The sequence below is a fragment of the Saccoglossus kowalevskii genome, chromosome 4 (assembly GCF_978046115.1).
Source record: "Saccoglossus kowalevskii chromosome 4, keSacKowa6.1, whole genome shotgun sequence".
Classification (NCBI taxonomy): domain Eukaryota; kingdom Metazoa; phylum Hemichordata; class Enteropneusta; family Harrimaniidae; genus Saccoglossus; species Saccoglossus kowalevskii.
In genome coordinates, this window is record NC_140644.1 from 25,785,675 (window position 1) to 25,802,620 (window position 16,946).

General features: G+C 32.4%; 1 protein-coding gene across 2 annotated transcripts; it reads left to right on the forward strand.

The window, feature by feature from the left end:
* The first annotated feature begins 980 nt into the window (after positions 1-980).
* On the forward strand, positions 981-13,069 carry LOC146747234 (alpha-N-acetylneuraminide alpha-2,8-sialyltransferase-like). Of its 2 annotated transcripts, none has more exons than XM_085498582.1 (8): positions 981-1,701; positions 6,231-6,377; positions 10,596-10,706; positions 10,801-10,885; positions 11,037-11,152; positions 11,410-11,499; positions 11,843-12,042; positions 12,131-13,069. In XM_085498582.1, the coding sequence occupies exons 1-8, from the start codon at positions 1,676-1,678 to the stop codon at positions 12,364-12,366; spliced, it is 1,011 nt and encodes a 336-aa protein (XP_085354708.1). In that variant the 5' UTR covers positions 981-1,675; the 3' UTR covers positions 12,367-13,069. The 2 variants fall into 2 exon arrangements, with proteins under 2 accessions (XP_085354708.1, XP_085354709.1); XM_085498583.1 differs by having other exon boundaries at positions 12,583-13,069.
* Positions 13,070-16,946: the final 3,877 nt, after the last annotated feature.

Sequence of the window (16,946 nt, forward strand, 5' to 3'; positions counted from 1 at the left end):
AATTTCTCATGAAAAATGTATTGAACTTAGATTTGCCAACCATAACTGAATAATATTACAGCTGAGTTGAAGTGATAAATTATCCCGTAAATTGTATTTGACGTATGCATGAACAATCGGACTGGACAAAGACCGCCGGCACTGCTGTATTTATGGTGTGAATGTCGAAAACAAGTCAACCTGCATTTTATATAGTACAGGTATGTATTTATTTATGTGTATATTTTATATTAAATTCATTCATCTTTCAATTAGCACCATGGCTAATGCTCCATGTAAAAATAAACCACACCACAATCCCATTAATGAACAATTATATTCAGATTAAAGTTGTTATTACAGTAATTATTTTAAATTATTGGAAATACAGGGGTTAATATTTTATCAAAAATAGTAATCAAACACACTTCTGTGTACGTCGTTTCTTTTTACAGTTTATATCATATGGTGTGATTATTTGAAAATGATGAATTCACAAATTATTATATATATTATATTATTTATGTTGACATAATTTTAAATTATAACCATTTTCTGTGTGAGCTTTAGAAATTGTAACTTCATGATATTGGACACGAGGAGCGAATGTTTCAATGAATGAAAATTGAAAATCTAAAAATAACATCACAGGATTAAACAACAACAACGAATGGCATATACAAGAACTTCAAAAAAGTCAAGATCGTGGTTTCGAGGTCAGTTACACATGAAGACCGATGGGGGAATGACAAACTCGTTTAGAAGCTCTGTCTACGGGCACATATACATACTAGACAGACACACATATACACAGACAAACATCGGTATATACATTTAAATCACCTTGGTAGACACCCTTGGTATACAGAAGTATGTGCTCGTACTGTATATAGTGTATCAATATTTGTTTAGTTGTGTGAGAAGGAGGCTGCCTATGAGATAGGGGTGTCCTGGACACTTAGTTAGATTATTGACGCACTTAAATGTGGTGTACACGACTACATACTGTGACATCACAGTAGTCTGAATACGATTACTTGTGCTGTATATAATGAATTGGTCAAAACAACCCAAAGCAGGTTCTACAACTGTGCACTTCACATTATGAGTTTGCTGACAGTAGTGGATCCGGCTGTGTCAATATGCGCAGTAAAACTCCAAATTAACTTTACAAAACAAATAAACAACGGTATCAAATTTTCTCTGTGACTTGTGTGTCATAGAAACCTAGTTACAATATTGTACACCTCGTATCACGAGTTTGCTGACAGTAGTAGATGTGAGCATGCGTACGCGTATTACAACTCCAAACTAGCTAATTTTGCGACACAAATAATCAATGATATCCACTGGGAATTGTCTATCTTGGACACAGAATTACGTTACTGAAGTTCTAAAAACATGATGTACATGGCTATAACATAGTTCGTCGATGTCGTCAACGTAAAATTATGTATGCTGTATAGATTAGAAATCCTTGAAAACTCCCCACATTTGGTCTTAAAAGTGTGTACCTTGCGTCATGAGTTTGCTGGCCACATTTACACTATATGTTTCTGTCTCCAGACATAAACAGTCTAAACACAAGATCTTGAAACATGATTCGAAGTTTGATATGTAATATGTAAACGCAGTTTGTCGTCCATTGATTCGCTGCTAGGTTGTTAAGCGGCAAACAGTATAACGACATTATACGATGTGTATATCTGACCATACTCTGAGGTAAGTCAATTTTTTGTCAATTCACCAAGCAAACAAGACTTGTCTACTACATAATACTGTTCTTTCTTCTGTTCTCGTTACGATTTCCTGTGGCAATATTGTTTCCAACAGATATTTACCCTGGCTTCACTTTATTGTGTACACGTGCCTGTGTTGACTGTGTAACTTTTCACCATGCACACTAGTTGGATAAAACGTGGGACTGTTCATGTAAATTATTCTTGTTCCATTTTTATTTGGGAATGATGTCCTTGACGGTCATATCTGGGACTTGACTTTATTGTGTACAAGTTTTCTGTGTGCAATTCTGGTTAACTTTGGTTCAACCTGGTTTGTAACCGTCAACTTTTATTTTAATTAACAGCTTTTTGTTTGGACTTAAGAACATCAGTGTGCCAACATTTACGAGCCACAAACAATGAATATATAACATCTAATTTCATCCATTGTGCTGCTGGTGTGTTGCATTTGCATGTTTGTTCAGTTTTTCTCTCTATTTCAAATTATGCAATATTATAACATTACTTTATTATTATTATTTGCAGCTTCTATATTTAATTTAATTTAATTTAATTTAATTTAATTTAACACTTTATTTAAAAAGGGTAGGCCAATATACAATAAAGTAATTTTCATTGGGCCCTCTGTAGAAACAAAATACACAATATACACACTATAGGCTTGAGCCAATTTACAACAACAATTTTCACTAAGATAAGTTTTATTAAAAATGCCTAATGAGGCTGAATTTCTGATATGGGATTGTAAGTTATTCCATAGGGTTACCACTCTATACTGAAACGTCCTCTGGCCCATGGATGTTTTCCATTTAGTAATGCATAAATTATGTTTAAGAGAGAAACGTACTATACTTGTGGGTTTGCGAGATAGGACTGAACATTTTGCTTATATATAAAGGCGTCAAGCCGTTGGTTGCCATATACACGATACCCAGAAAATATAAAATAAGGCAAGATACTAAATTACTTAATTGCATTCACTCAAACACCGGATCTGGGTTATTTAGCTGTTGCTGTTGAGTGTGGAAAATACTCGGTTTGTGGAGATGCATCTTTAATCAGCCTGGCTGAAACCTTAATGCAATAAACTGTCGAGGTGAATCACAACAGTGGAACTCTGCAGACCACGGGGACAATGGTAGTTGGGAAAGAGGCCACGTAGGAGACCTAAAAAACATGGTTCTCCTGTTATGGGTCCTTGTTTTGTTTGGCATGTCACTGGTAACTGAAATTAGTGACCATACAAATACTTCATTCACATTTGTAAAAGAGCACCAACGTATAAAACGCAACGACTTCCTTGGCGACTCGGATTATTTTTACATTCCCAGTGACTCCCTGCTGTGTATCAACTGTTACCTTGATTTTTTTATTAAAGGGAAAGTAGGTGAGCGAAAGCGAAAGGGCACAACAAAAACAGGGTCAGATCCGAACTTCTAAGCCACAAACACCTGAAAAATTGTGTGAGTCAATCCAATTGCAAATCGTATGCTCCACTGACACATACAAAAAGAACAACTACAGACCAATAATCTGAGCAAGTGTACGGAATATCAGAATGAATGCATAAATATTTGCAGAAATATCTGTGTTCTTATTCAATACTCGTGGGAGGTCCTACTACTATTAATGTTATCACACACAAAGTGTACAAATATAACTTCCCTAAAACGTTGGGCGCCATTTAGTAAGGTAGGTTCTCTAGTCAGCAAGTTGACAAAAGTCACTAGTCCCCAAATTAATTGGAAATGTAGTGCAAAGCGACCGATGTGATATTTGGATAACTGAACCAATGCAATGAAGCGCCCTATACACCACAATAATTGTTCAAGAATTAATATGATATATCACTAGCATTTATTCAGTGGAAGTGGATTCCTGTACAGGGTGATAATATGGGGGCAACATCAACATATCAACAGTCAATAATAAACATGAATTCACTTGAATGGCATTGGAATGTGTATATCAATCATTGACAATAGTTCACTGATACATGCAATGCCACACGTGTGCAATCTCACACCACCAGTCCTGAAAGTAGGGTTGTTCTTCAGCGTTGCTAAGGAAGGAATGGCACGCCGCGTTGCGTAGCAATACACATCCACTCTCGATTACACACAACACAATCAAGTATTCATAACAAAATCGGGCATAGCCTCCGGACCCTGAATCGACATTTGTGATTAATACAACCAACTTGTTAGCAAATATTACCCCAGTAAGTGGGCGGAAGGAAAATTGTATAGGAGACAAGCTGGAGTCTCGTGTGGCGATAGCGATAACACCGGGACGAATGGTCTGGGGTAAGCAAATATGGACGGTTTGTATTTTACTCACGTACTGTAGAGCACAATGTTGATGAATGGTACATTAAATTGAATATAGCCATGGACATTTTTTTTCCTTCATGAGTGAATTCACGAAATGTAGACAGTTTGTTCGTTTTATTTGCAATAAGGATACACACAGTTGACAATATACACAATGTATAGGAGGTATTCATGTCACTTGCTGGCAACGTACACAGCAAGAGGACTTCTCGTAACGTCACTTGTGGGCAATGGTCGCACTAAAGCTATAAGCTCCTAACGGTAATGTTACTCGTCGAAGATCTCCACTGGAACATTCGCTAGTCAACACAGCCAGTCCGTCAATACAGGCACTTCCGGGTTCACTGACCAAAAATAGTCTCACGGTCCAGTAAATCGTCCAGCAAAACACGGGGTTATGCTATCTGACACTTCAAGTACCCTTAAATTCAATCTAGCAACTTTGAATCGAATAGCAAAGTGTAGAACTATTTCACAACGCAACTACAACTATATACCGTTAGCAGCCTATTTGGCAGATCAGTCCTATAACAATGCATTCATTATATTTCACTCGCCTAGAAAATATATATGGTTACAAACAAAAATCGGTCTATCGGACTGGGCAATGACCCCGTCACTGCCCCGTCTGTATGTATGTTTTACATGTGAATGTCGAAAATAACTCGGGAGGTGAAGTTATTATTTCATACACTTTATATGGTACAGGTATGTACCTTATTTATGTGTATACATGAATAAAGATGATTAAGATGATATTTTACATTAAATTCATCCATCTTTCAACTAGCACCATGGCTAACGCTCCATGTAAAAACCACACCACAATCCCATTAATGAACACTTTTATTCAGATTAAAATCGTAATTATGTTATGTTATTTAAAATACAGGGGTTAATATTTTACCGAAAATAGTAATTAAACACACATCTGTGTACGTCGTTTCCTTTAACAGTTTTCTTTGGTTTGTAAATTTTGTATCGACAATTACATATATGTTTTATATTCTATGGTGATTATTAAAAGTGATGAATTCAAAAATTATTATTTTTATTTAGACATTTTAAATTATAATCCTTTTGCGTGTGAGCTATAACAATTGTAACTTCATGATATCTAAACACAGGATGACACGTATTTGTATTATAAGACAGCTGTTTTTTCACAATGACGTCATGGTGTTGGACACGAGGAATGAATGTTTTAATGAATGAAAATTTAAATTGGAAAGTTCTTATAAAAATATTTGCTGGACTTACCAAATCAGTAGATTATCCAATTATAAGAAAGGTCAAAAGTTCACTTGAAAATATAAATTGGAATTGTATTGTAGAGAAATCAGTGATTGAAATGCCTAGCCTATTGACCAATGTAGTCATTACTTACTTTCACCGACTGCTTCATAAATTACCAACCACTGGACCTAAACTTTAAAGCATTTCGGATTCAAGATGGTTAAAACAAATTGTGATAAAACTACTGAGTTGACCAGTGCAGGAAACATTTTTTGTAAAAAAAAATATACGCACAAATCAAAAAACAACACGGATAACCTTTTAAAAATGTTATGAATATTTGTTTTTGATCAGAATAATAACCGATACATACACCTTGTTAACATTACTTTCATTCTATACCTTACCTGAAATATACAGCACCTTCTCACTGAATTCCATTGCTTGATTACATAATGTCACAACTAGTAAAGTATTCTCGCTTCCCCTTAAAACTTATATTCAGTTATGGATTACATCTTGTTTGTGTTATATTAATTCTATTCTATTCTATTCTATTCTATTCTTGTGTTTAATTTATATTATTCTATGCATTCTACGTTTATAAGTTATAAGTACATTGTTCTCTAGTGCACATGAAGGTACAATTTTACAGTGTTCATTGTACAATAGTGATTATTTAATTGTTACTTAATTATTATTCTTTTATTTTATTTTATTTATTTGGTCACACCATAAATAATTTCTATCCCATAGGCTGTAAATACTCACAGCAAAATACAATCTATACAGCGTTGCTAAATAAATGCATTATAATGAATCAAGCTTCAGACGAACATCCGTAATGGATGCTGTATTTCGTTAATCTTGTAACAAGACTGAATGAAACCACATACGCCAAACAAAGAATCACATTCACACAATTTATCCCTACATTTAGGTTACTGGGAAAGATGAAGCTGTCTGTGTTAAAACGTTTTGTTCTATTATGTTGCTTCGGATCTGTTATGTTTTGTATTATGATGGTTATTGTGGATAGAAACCACCTACGTGACAACACTTTCCGTGTAAACGATGGTCTAACTAGGTAAGAGAATATTGATTATGTGCCAGGCTACAAAATATTAAAATCGGTTCACGCAAACGGGTCTATTCTTCGTTTTTCCCATATTAGTTAATTTTTACTGATTCATATATCTACAACATATATCTACATATATCTTCATATAGTAGTTTGCTTTCATAAAAGTATGCCATAATTAGGGATTTAGTGTATGACACACATTCTAAATTTCATTATTGCATGCACCCAACATAGCAATTTGTCCCACTTGTGATGTCAATGTCCCAGTGGCCTCATTTATCTGAAAAGTGAGAACAACCTAAATATGAAATTAGTCAGTCAATTGATAACTGGCATGGGTTATACACTGGCATATCACATTGAATTAAATTCGGGAACCAAGAATCTATCAGTACAACGTTAAATGATACAACAAAGATCGGCGTGGGGGTAACCAAGTCCCATTATATCAATGAGGCGCTACAGCTGAGAAATGGCATACCGAGTACAATAAATAAAAGGTTTGTGTAATTAAAAACTTGTTTGGAACAGGCGCAATATAATATTGTTCTCAATAGCTAGACTATATAGCAATAGTATACATATCTGTCTGTTTATTTATTTAATATGTATACCACTCAAATTAACACAATAGAGATATAAATGAAACCCAATTGAATAATATATATATATATATATATATATATATATATATATATATATATATATATATATATATATATATATATATATATATATATATATATATATATATATATATCTGTCTGTTCATTTATTTAATATGTTTACCACTCAAATTAAAACAATAGAGATATAAATGAAACATAGATGAATAATATATACATATCTGTTTATTTATTCAATATGTATACCACTCAAATTGACACAATAGAGATATAAATGAAACATAAATGAACAATATATACATATCCGTCTGCTTATTTATTTAATATGTATACCACTCAAATTAACACAATAGAGATATAAATGAAACATAAATGAACAATATATACATATCCGTCTGCTTATTTATTTAATATGTATACCACTCAAATTAACTCAATAGAGAAATAAATGAAACCCAATTGAATGATATATACACATCCGTCTGCTTATTTATTTAATATGTATACCACTCAAATTAACACAATAAAGCTACAAATGAAACCAAATTGAATAATATATACATATCTGTCTGTTTATTTATTTGATAGGTTTACCACTCAAATTAAAACACAATAGAGCTACAAATGAAACCAAATTGAATAATACATATATATCTGTCTGTGTAATTATTTAATATGTATACCACTCAAATAAAAACAATAGAAATATAAATGAAACCAAATTGAATAATATATACATACATATCTGTTTATTTATTTAATATGTATACCACTCAAATTAACACAATAGAGCTACAAATGAAACCAAATTGAATAATATATACATATCCGTCTGCTTATTTATTTAATATGTATACCACTCAAATTAACACAATAGAGCTACAAATGAAACATATTTGAATAATATATACATTTCTCTCTGTTTATTTATTTATTTAATATGTATACAACTCAAATTAAAACAATAGAGATATAAATGAAACATATTTGAATAATATATACATTTCTGTCTGTTTATTTATTTAATATGTATACAACTCAAATTAACACAATAGAGATATAAATGAAACATAATTGAATAATACATACATATCTGTCTGTTTATTTATTTAATATGTATACCACTCAAATTAACACAATAGAGCTAAAAATGAAACCCAATTGAATAATACATACATATCCGTCTGTTTATTTATTTAATATGTATACCACTCAAATTAACACAATAGAGCTAAAAATGAAACCCAATTGAATAATATATACATATCTGTCTGTTTATTTATTTAATATGTATACCACTCAAATTAACGAAATAGAGCTAAAAATGAAACCCAATTGAATAATACATGCATATCTGTCTGTTCATTTATTCAATATGTATACCACTCAAATTAACACAATAGAGCTAAAAATGAAACCCAATTGAATAATATATACATATCTGTCTGTTTATTTATTTAATACGTATACCACTCAAATTAACACAATAGAGATATAAATGAAACATAAATGAATAATACATACATATATGTTTATTTATTTAATATGTATACCACTCAAATTAACACAATAGAGCTAAAAATGAAACCCAATTGAATAATATATACACATCTGTCTGTTTATTTATTTAATACGTATACCACTCAAATTAACACAATAGAGCTACAAATATAACCAAATTGAATAATATATATATTTCTGTTTATTTTTTATTATGTATACCTCTCAAATTAACACAATAGAGATATAGATAAAACATATTTGAATAATATATACATTTCTGCCTGTTTATTTATTTAATATGTATACAACTCAAATTAACACAATAGAGATATAAATGAAACATAATTGAATAATATATACATATCTGTCTGTTTATTTATTTAATATGTATACCACTCAAATTAACACAATAGAGATATAAATGAAATATAATTGAATAATATATACATATATGTCTGTTTATTTATTTAATACGTATACCACTCAAATTAACACAATGAGGATATAAATGAAACATAATTGAATATTACATACATATCTGTCTGTTTATTTATTTAATATGTATACCACTCAAATTAACACAATAGAGCTAAAAATGAAACCCAATTGAATAATATATACATATCTGTCTGTTTATTTATTTAATATGTATACCACTCAAATTAACGAAATAGAGCTAAAAATGAAACCCAATTGAATAATACATACATATCTGTCTGTTCATTTATTTAATATGTATACCACTCAAATTAACACAATAGAGCTAAAAATGAAACCCAATTGAATAATATATACATATCTGTCTGTTTATTTATTTAATACGTATACCACTCAAATTAACACAATAGAGATATAAATGAAACATAAATGAATAATACTTACATATATGTTTATTTATTTAATATGTATACCACTCAAATTAACACAATAGAGCTACAAATGAAACCCAATTGAATAATATATACACATCTGTCTGTTTATTTATTTAATACGTATACCACTCAAATTAACACAATAGAGCTACAAATATAACCAAATTGAATAATATATATATTTCTGTTTATTTTTTATTATGTATACCTCTCAAATTAACACAATAGAGATATAAATAACACATAATTGAATAATATATACATATCTGTCTGCTTATTTATTTAATATGTATACCACGCAAATTAACACAATAGAGCTTGAATGAAACATATTTGAATAATATATACATTTCTGTCTGTTTATTTATTTAATATGTATACAACTCAAATTAACACAATAGAGATATAAATGAAACATAATTGAATAATACATACATATCTGTCTGTTTATTTATTTAATATGTATACCACTCAGATTAACACAATAGAGATATAAATGAAACATAATTGAATATTACATACATATCTGTCTGTTTATTTATTTAATATGTATACCACTCAAATTAACACAATGGGGATATAAATGAAACAAATGAATAAAAAATAAATGTTGATAATAGAACATTAATGAAGCGCAGACAGGACAGGTATTTGAAAGGTGTGTCCAAGTGTTGTGTTGTTTCCAATGTAATTAGATATTTAATGTATTGACGTTGTACAGAGAGATCACGATCCCTAGCAGGCGTGTATTGTTTACATAGGGAATAAAGACGATTAGCTAAGTAAACGATCTTCTATGGCAGGCGGTTATAGTATTGCAAAAGGTAATTCGGGTAAACATTTTGTTGTAATTGTTGACAACGTTATTTGTCCTATAAACAAAGAAACGCATTAATTTGCTGTTAATACTTTTAACTAAACATTTTCCCGTGCCCTTGAAAGAGAAGACGCTGATACAAAAAGAGCCTTCAAGCAATGTACACGTAATTACTTAGGTATTCACAATATGAGGTGTGTACTAATCGTTATTGTAGTTGTGAATTATGTCACACAGCACCCAAAGTAGATAGTTGACAGGAAGCATATTGTCCTTTGGTATCTTGATGGTTACTCACAATTGCTTTCACAAAATTGCAGAAAAAATTTGTAACCAAGTCTTCGATACCGATTCTACAGTGAATGCTGAAATTCTATAATTTTTTTTAACATCTTTTTATTAGTGAAAACCAGTCCATGTTTGCAGCAAATATTACCGTTCTTGGGCAAATGAGAGACATTGTAAATGGTGCAAATATCTGGACAACGAACAAAACACATCTGTATGACTTAAGGTAAAGTAATCCACTTAGAAGAAAACTTTATTCATACTTTTGTTATTGTCACTTATTATTTGCAAATGCATACTTCTTTCTCTATTTCTTACAGAAGTAAGTTGAATGGTGCTATGCCAGAAAATACACAGTTTTATAGAACTTCCAATGCAAGCTTCATATCTCAGCAGATGTATCTGGTATGTATGTATCTATGTCTCAGTTTTCATGTGGTCTTCACAAAGTATAAATATATATAATCACTACGAGGTGATTTATGCATTGTAAAGCGTAGCCCGCACTGTATCTGGAACCTTAATTATCTTGTTAAAATTTGTACTGCCTATGTAGAATAAATCTCCCATCGAGAGAAGTATTTACAGACGATGTAGCATTGTTGGTAATGGTGGTATATTGAAGGGCAGTGGATGTGGAGATGAAATCGATAAGTCTGATCTTATTGTGAGGTACTCACTTGTACATATTGTTTGCTGATACTTTCCATACAATTTATGCATATAGTTCAAATGTCACTAAAGTTTAACCATGGCCATATATGTCAATGTCGCTATTGGGAAGTTCATTATAATTTATTTTCTTCCTATGTGTTTTAACTCGTGTCAGCTAGTTGTTATACACTGTAAATTCTCATTATTCCCAGCTTCCATAGAAACGTAGTAAGTGTATTGGGTTTAAAAGTTACATGGTTATACTTGTTCCGTAGAGCCAATCTTCCAGTGATTCGTAATTTTTCGCATGATGCAGGGAAGAAGATGAATCTAACTACGTTCAATCCAAGTATAATTTACAACAGGTGATTAAATGTTATGATTTTTTAACTTAGAAAAAAGTCATAGTAACCTATATGAACTTTATGAAGTATATTTTCATATAAATAAAAGAACTTAATTACCTTGTTGTATTCCTGAACTCTATACATCCATGCATTTTTTTACCATTGTATAACTGTCCTTGGATTTGGATTTGGACTTTTGCTGCACGGATCATGAATAATCCTCTTGTTCTGCTCTTGTGGGACGTTGTTGTTAACCAGTCACTTATTTTGACCGATACTTGGATATGATAACACATAGTGATTATGATGCGAATCAGAGTAGTTTCATAATTTCAATTCTCGCTACCTGCTTAACCCATAGGTTCAATTATAGTATGCGTGCATTCAGTAAAGCCTTAGAAGAATATAAAGGTCATATACTATTTACTTCAACACCAAATTTTACTGTTCCTGCCATGAATCACATAAAATTGAACACTTCACTGGATCTGCTGCTTCTCAATAGAGACTATCTTGGTTTAGTGAGAAGATTTTGGAAGGTTGAGAAAATAGTTTCATCAGGTAAGAAATCGGATTTGTTGCAATTGTTTCATTTATTGGCGTTTTATATACATTCATATATGTTTCATCTGAGTATGTGTTATTTCAGGATTGCTATTGTTAACCATGGGATTGCCACTTTGCGAGGAGATTCATCTGTTTGGATTCTGGCCGTTTAGCACAGACATAGAAGGAAATGCCTTACCATATCATTACATTGGTGATTCTGGATTTGATGAAGTGTTTGTATGTGGCCACCATATGGGATGGGAAATTCAAAACCTATTGGAGCTTCATAAACAAGGCGTTGTCAAGTTGCACCTTGGGAAATGCAGCACGCACTAACGGATTGTAAACATATTTATCATGTGGACAACTGTGATATATATGTTGCGCTATTTGATCAGTACTATGTTACTTTTTGACCATGGTGTTATTCTTAAATCAAGTACACAGGTAGCATTCCGAATTCGAAGAAAACATCATTTTTTCTGTGCCCTCGATCTCAATTACCGATATTAACAAAACTATTCTGACTCACAATATTTTACTTGTTTTCAGAAATGAATCTCGAAGAATCTAATGACTACACTCTTGGAGATAAAATTTCCAAATATGGATATTCTAGTTACGTTCACAAAATTGTTTGCAAATTGAGAATATTAAGCATTTGCTAGTTTTTGGTTATAAACGGCAAGCGAAGACATTTGGTAGCGGTAATAAGACCTTATGCTCAGTTATTATCTCCCGTCAAATATGCTAATTAGCTCGAAATCCAAGATGGCTACCAAACCACGTTAAAAGCAATACAGGTTATATACAAAATATCAAATTAATTGGTACAGCATTCATGAGAAACATATCACCAAACTTGTGGTCACTTTTGTGAAAATTCGAAAATGGCGACCAAACCATGCAATTCATCAAAATAATTTAATTTTTTCCGTAAAAAGCTTTGGCCATGCATGATACAGTTGATTCAGTTTCATAAAAACACGTGCGCACATTTTTTTGACATTTTTGCTGAAAATTAAAGATGGCAGCCAAATCACGTGACTGATCTGAATTGTTGTTAGCTGTCCAAAAGAGCTCATTATATTATATAGAAGCAAAGTGGCAAATATGAAAAACAATCACGTAATTGTGGCATCAGTAAAAAAATCAAATCAAAAATGGCTGCCAAACCTTGTGACCGACCATAACAAAATCAGGTGTTTTTTGCCGTTTTTGTTGTTATTGCTGATATTTATTACACTATGTTCGACTCGTCATATCACATGGCAGGAAAATAATTGACCCGATGTATTGATTACATATTGATTGATTATCGTATTGTGTCCACTGCTTTTTTATAAGGTTTTTGTGATTAATTTCAGACTTGCTAGTTTTTATTCAATATTTAAATTCTTAATGAGCACGGTGTGGAAGAATTCTCAGCTACTAAATGCCTCACAAATTACTCTGGTGGATGTTTCTATGGCTACAATTATTTACAATTTGTCACCTAGGTGAACAGAAATATTACTGCTCACAAATTACAGTGGATACATCGCACAGTGTCCGGACTGGCAAATATATCATGTTTTTTTCTGAAAATCAGTGATGGATGTTTCGACAAACAACGTTTACGTCTGTCATGAACTGACGTGACCGGCTGCATGTAGTAGACGAAGACATACAGACAGGGTCATACTAGGGTCTGCACTGTATTGACACAACTAAAACCGTAACGCACAAAGGTTTCCTTGATAACCACCCTGTACAAAGCACTTCCATTCAGTTGGGTTTTTTTAATACAGCCAGCCAAATAAATTTTGGCCATTGCTATTTAATTTTGCTTATATGTCGCATCCTAAAGTTTCGACAGAGTGAACTCAAACAAAAGCCATCGTTGCATGTTTATAGTTACTGCATGTGTCTGTCTTACACAATAGATGCATACACTGATCGACTCTTGTGGGAGCATCCGACGCAATTAATCACGTTCTTACGATCTAAATGACTGCCCATTAAAGCAAAGCTTTGATAATTTATCCATGCCTTGTGCCAAGAGGTTCTAAAATTAATTTAAATGCCAAAACGTATTTACACCCTCTTGTCCAGGTTCTTGTTACCGCGCGTGAATATGCACACAACAGACCTTTAATATATTCAGGGATGGCTCACAATGTACGAAAAACTGTTACAAGATATTATTGTATAGACCAGTTTATACTCAGATGCAAGGGGTACGTTCAAAAAAATCACATAAACATTCATTATGCACAAAGATACGTAAAATCAACCAAACATTAAAGTAAAATGAGACGTAGTGTAATAAATATAAATCAAAATTAAAGCCGTAAGCGATATCAGCGGAGTCCAGTCGAAGCGGGCTATTGTATAATATTGTATAAGGTCCGAACGATTAGCCATTTATTAGCACAATACAAATGAGGGCGCACTACATCTCCCAAAGCACACAAAACAAGTGAACACTTAAAACAAATTTCACGTCACAAAGAAAAAAAATTATCGCTACTCCAGAAATTCACACAAAAAATTGGGCACTACAGGGGTTTTTACGTAGAAGGATAAAACTGCACCTAGAGGTGTGAAACTGTTGATATAAGCTGGCATCTTGGATCAACAATGCGTATTTTGCTTACAAATATGTCTACCCACCAGGAAAAAAACACTTAAATTAACAAGAACTGATTATCACCAATCAAAATTAGAATTCGAATTACAACCGAATATCTACACTGCACATCAAACATTACAAAGGGGGTCATTATGTTAGGGGACTAAGGCCCTTTGAGTTTCATATATTACAGAAGAACGTGTAGCAGTAGCAGTAATTGAGGTCTAAGGTCATACACACACGCACACAGTTTCAAATTATTAAAAATAATACAAATAATTAACAATAACGTAGCCTACAATAAAAAAAAGGGCACCATAGATAGGAGTAGTGTCACAAAAATAGCGCTGATATTCAAATTCACATTTTTCTGTGTGGAATGTTTCATCAAATTAATGACAATTAACACATTAATATTTGTTTCTATTAGTTTCTTTGTTTTATTAATATTTGGATTCCTTTCCATGACGTCGACCCCTATCTTTTCGCTGGTGGCCAATATATTCAAAATTCAAAGAATGAGTTTTTATAATTCAGGTAACCTAATTTCTTTTATTCTTCGAACTTTCAAATATCTAGTTACAGGAAATAATTTGCTCAATTTTAGTAAATTCATGTGCGGAAAATATGGTAATAGCGCCTCACAAACCTTGACTAACATCTGTGGGTAAATAAAACAGCATAGAAACCTGAAACCATTGAAAATCATTAAATTTATAGTGAGTTGGGCGGGGTATGTGGTGCTTGTTTTTATCTATGTTGATAAGTAAAGTTTCCCTTGTAGATTGATCATTCTAATATATAAATGCTCCTGTCATTTACGTATTTTTTTATCAATAATGTGGCATTAGTAAATAAGTGTCTCACTCCTTAGGCAATAAGTTCGTGTATGAGGTCAGCGATTTAATTCAAGCAAAGGAAGCCACATATAGATGTACAAATAAATACAATATACAGACAAGATGTAAAGCCCACCTTAAATATGCCACACCTGAAATGTATTGGCTTGCGGGAGATGAGTAGCCAGGAGAAACATGAAAAACCCTAAAGCACACTGATAAAGTAAATACGCAAAGCAAATCATAGTCACAAACAAATAAAAAAGGCAAATACAGTACACACATGCATATATATATATATATACGTTGTGGGTGGGTGTGCATATATACGTTATATTTATTTCTTCCAAATAATTAATATACTGATATATATCCATAAGGTCTTGTGTTACATTTATTAATGATCCCACATTCGCATGCTGGAATAAATGTAAATGACTTGTATGCAGACGACCATACGTTAACATTAACTAGGAGTATTATATATGATATTAGTAACACCACCAATAAGTATATTTTATCAATCTCCAAGTGAACAAATGTTAATTATATCAACCCACGAAAAACAACCTGTTTCTTATTGGTTTTTGTTTCAAAATTCGAAAATTCTGCACAATAAATAGTCTCCTTAAAATCAAACTTGACAGTGAACAATATTCTGCTGTTGATCGTTTTTGGATTTTGCATAAATTCGACACTATTTGCTTCTGCATGTAAAAGTGCTTTTGTACTATGTTATGTTTCAGTTTCAGTGTTGACTTCTGTTGCGTGGTTTGAGGCAATACGATCACACTTCAAAAACGGGCCCTTCGTCTCATTTTAGATGCTGACCAAAACACCTCCCATCTAAAATGTTTTGGCTCCTGCAAACCATTCCGATCGATTCAGGATTTACTGTTTCACTGCCAGACTGAATTTTAAGTCCTTATCTGGTAATGCACTTGATCCTCTTGCCAACAAAAACAACTTTGCAACTGATATTCACGGTACTCGTTCTGTAAAAACTGTCAATTTATATGTGCCAAATTTTAATACCAACAAAGGTTAACGCACGTTTCATTACAGAGCTACTCACCTTTTTGTCCGCCAAATTATGTAGGCACAATGTAATTTGCTGCTTCGTTTAGGTCATGAGTGTCCAAGCAAAATCTTATTTCAATGCTAGTCTTTTTCTTCGCAGCAACCGTTGATGACATCTATCTGTTAACACCTATACTGGTCATTTACTGCTTCAGAAATTCTTTGAGCAGGTTCTAATTCCGGGTATCGAATATATGGGTATATGTTTTCCATAGTAATGTTAGACTGGGGGTTGCACACTACATAAACTTGGGTTTGAGACACTCTGGATTCTGCAATCATCTGACAGAGCGTACACAAATGACTCCTCCCTTTCAATAGATGAATACTTTCATCTTTGGTTTTATTACTTTGAGCTGCATGTCATATTCCAATTTTAAAAA

Coding starts and splice junctions, on each gene's coding strand:
- LOC146747234 (XM_085498582.1), top strand. CDS start 1,676: ATGTGTATATCTGACCATACTCTGAG. Junction 6,378..10,595: donor GTAAACGATGGTCTAACTAG/GTAAGAGAATAT, acceptor TCTTTTTATTAG/TGAAAACCAGTCCATGTTTG. Junction 11,153..11,409: donor AAGTCTGATCTTATTGTGAG/GTACTCACTTGT, acceptor CTTGTTCCGTAG/AGCCAATCTTCCAGTGATTC.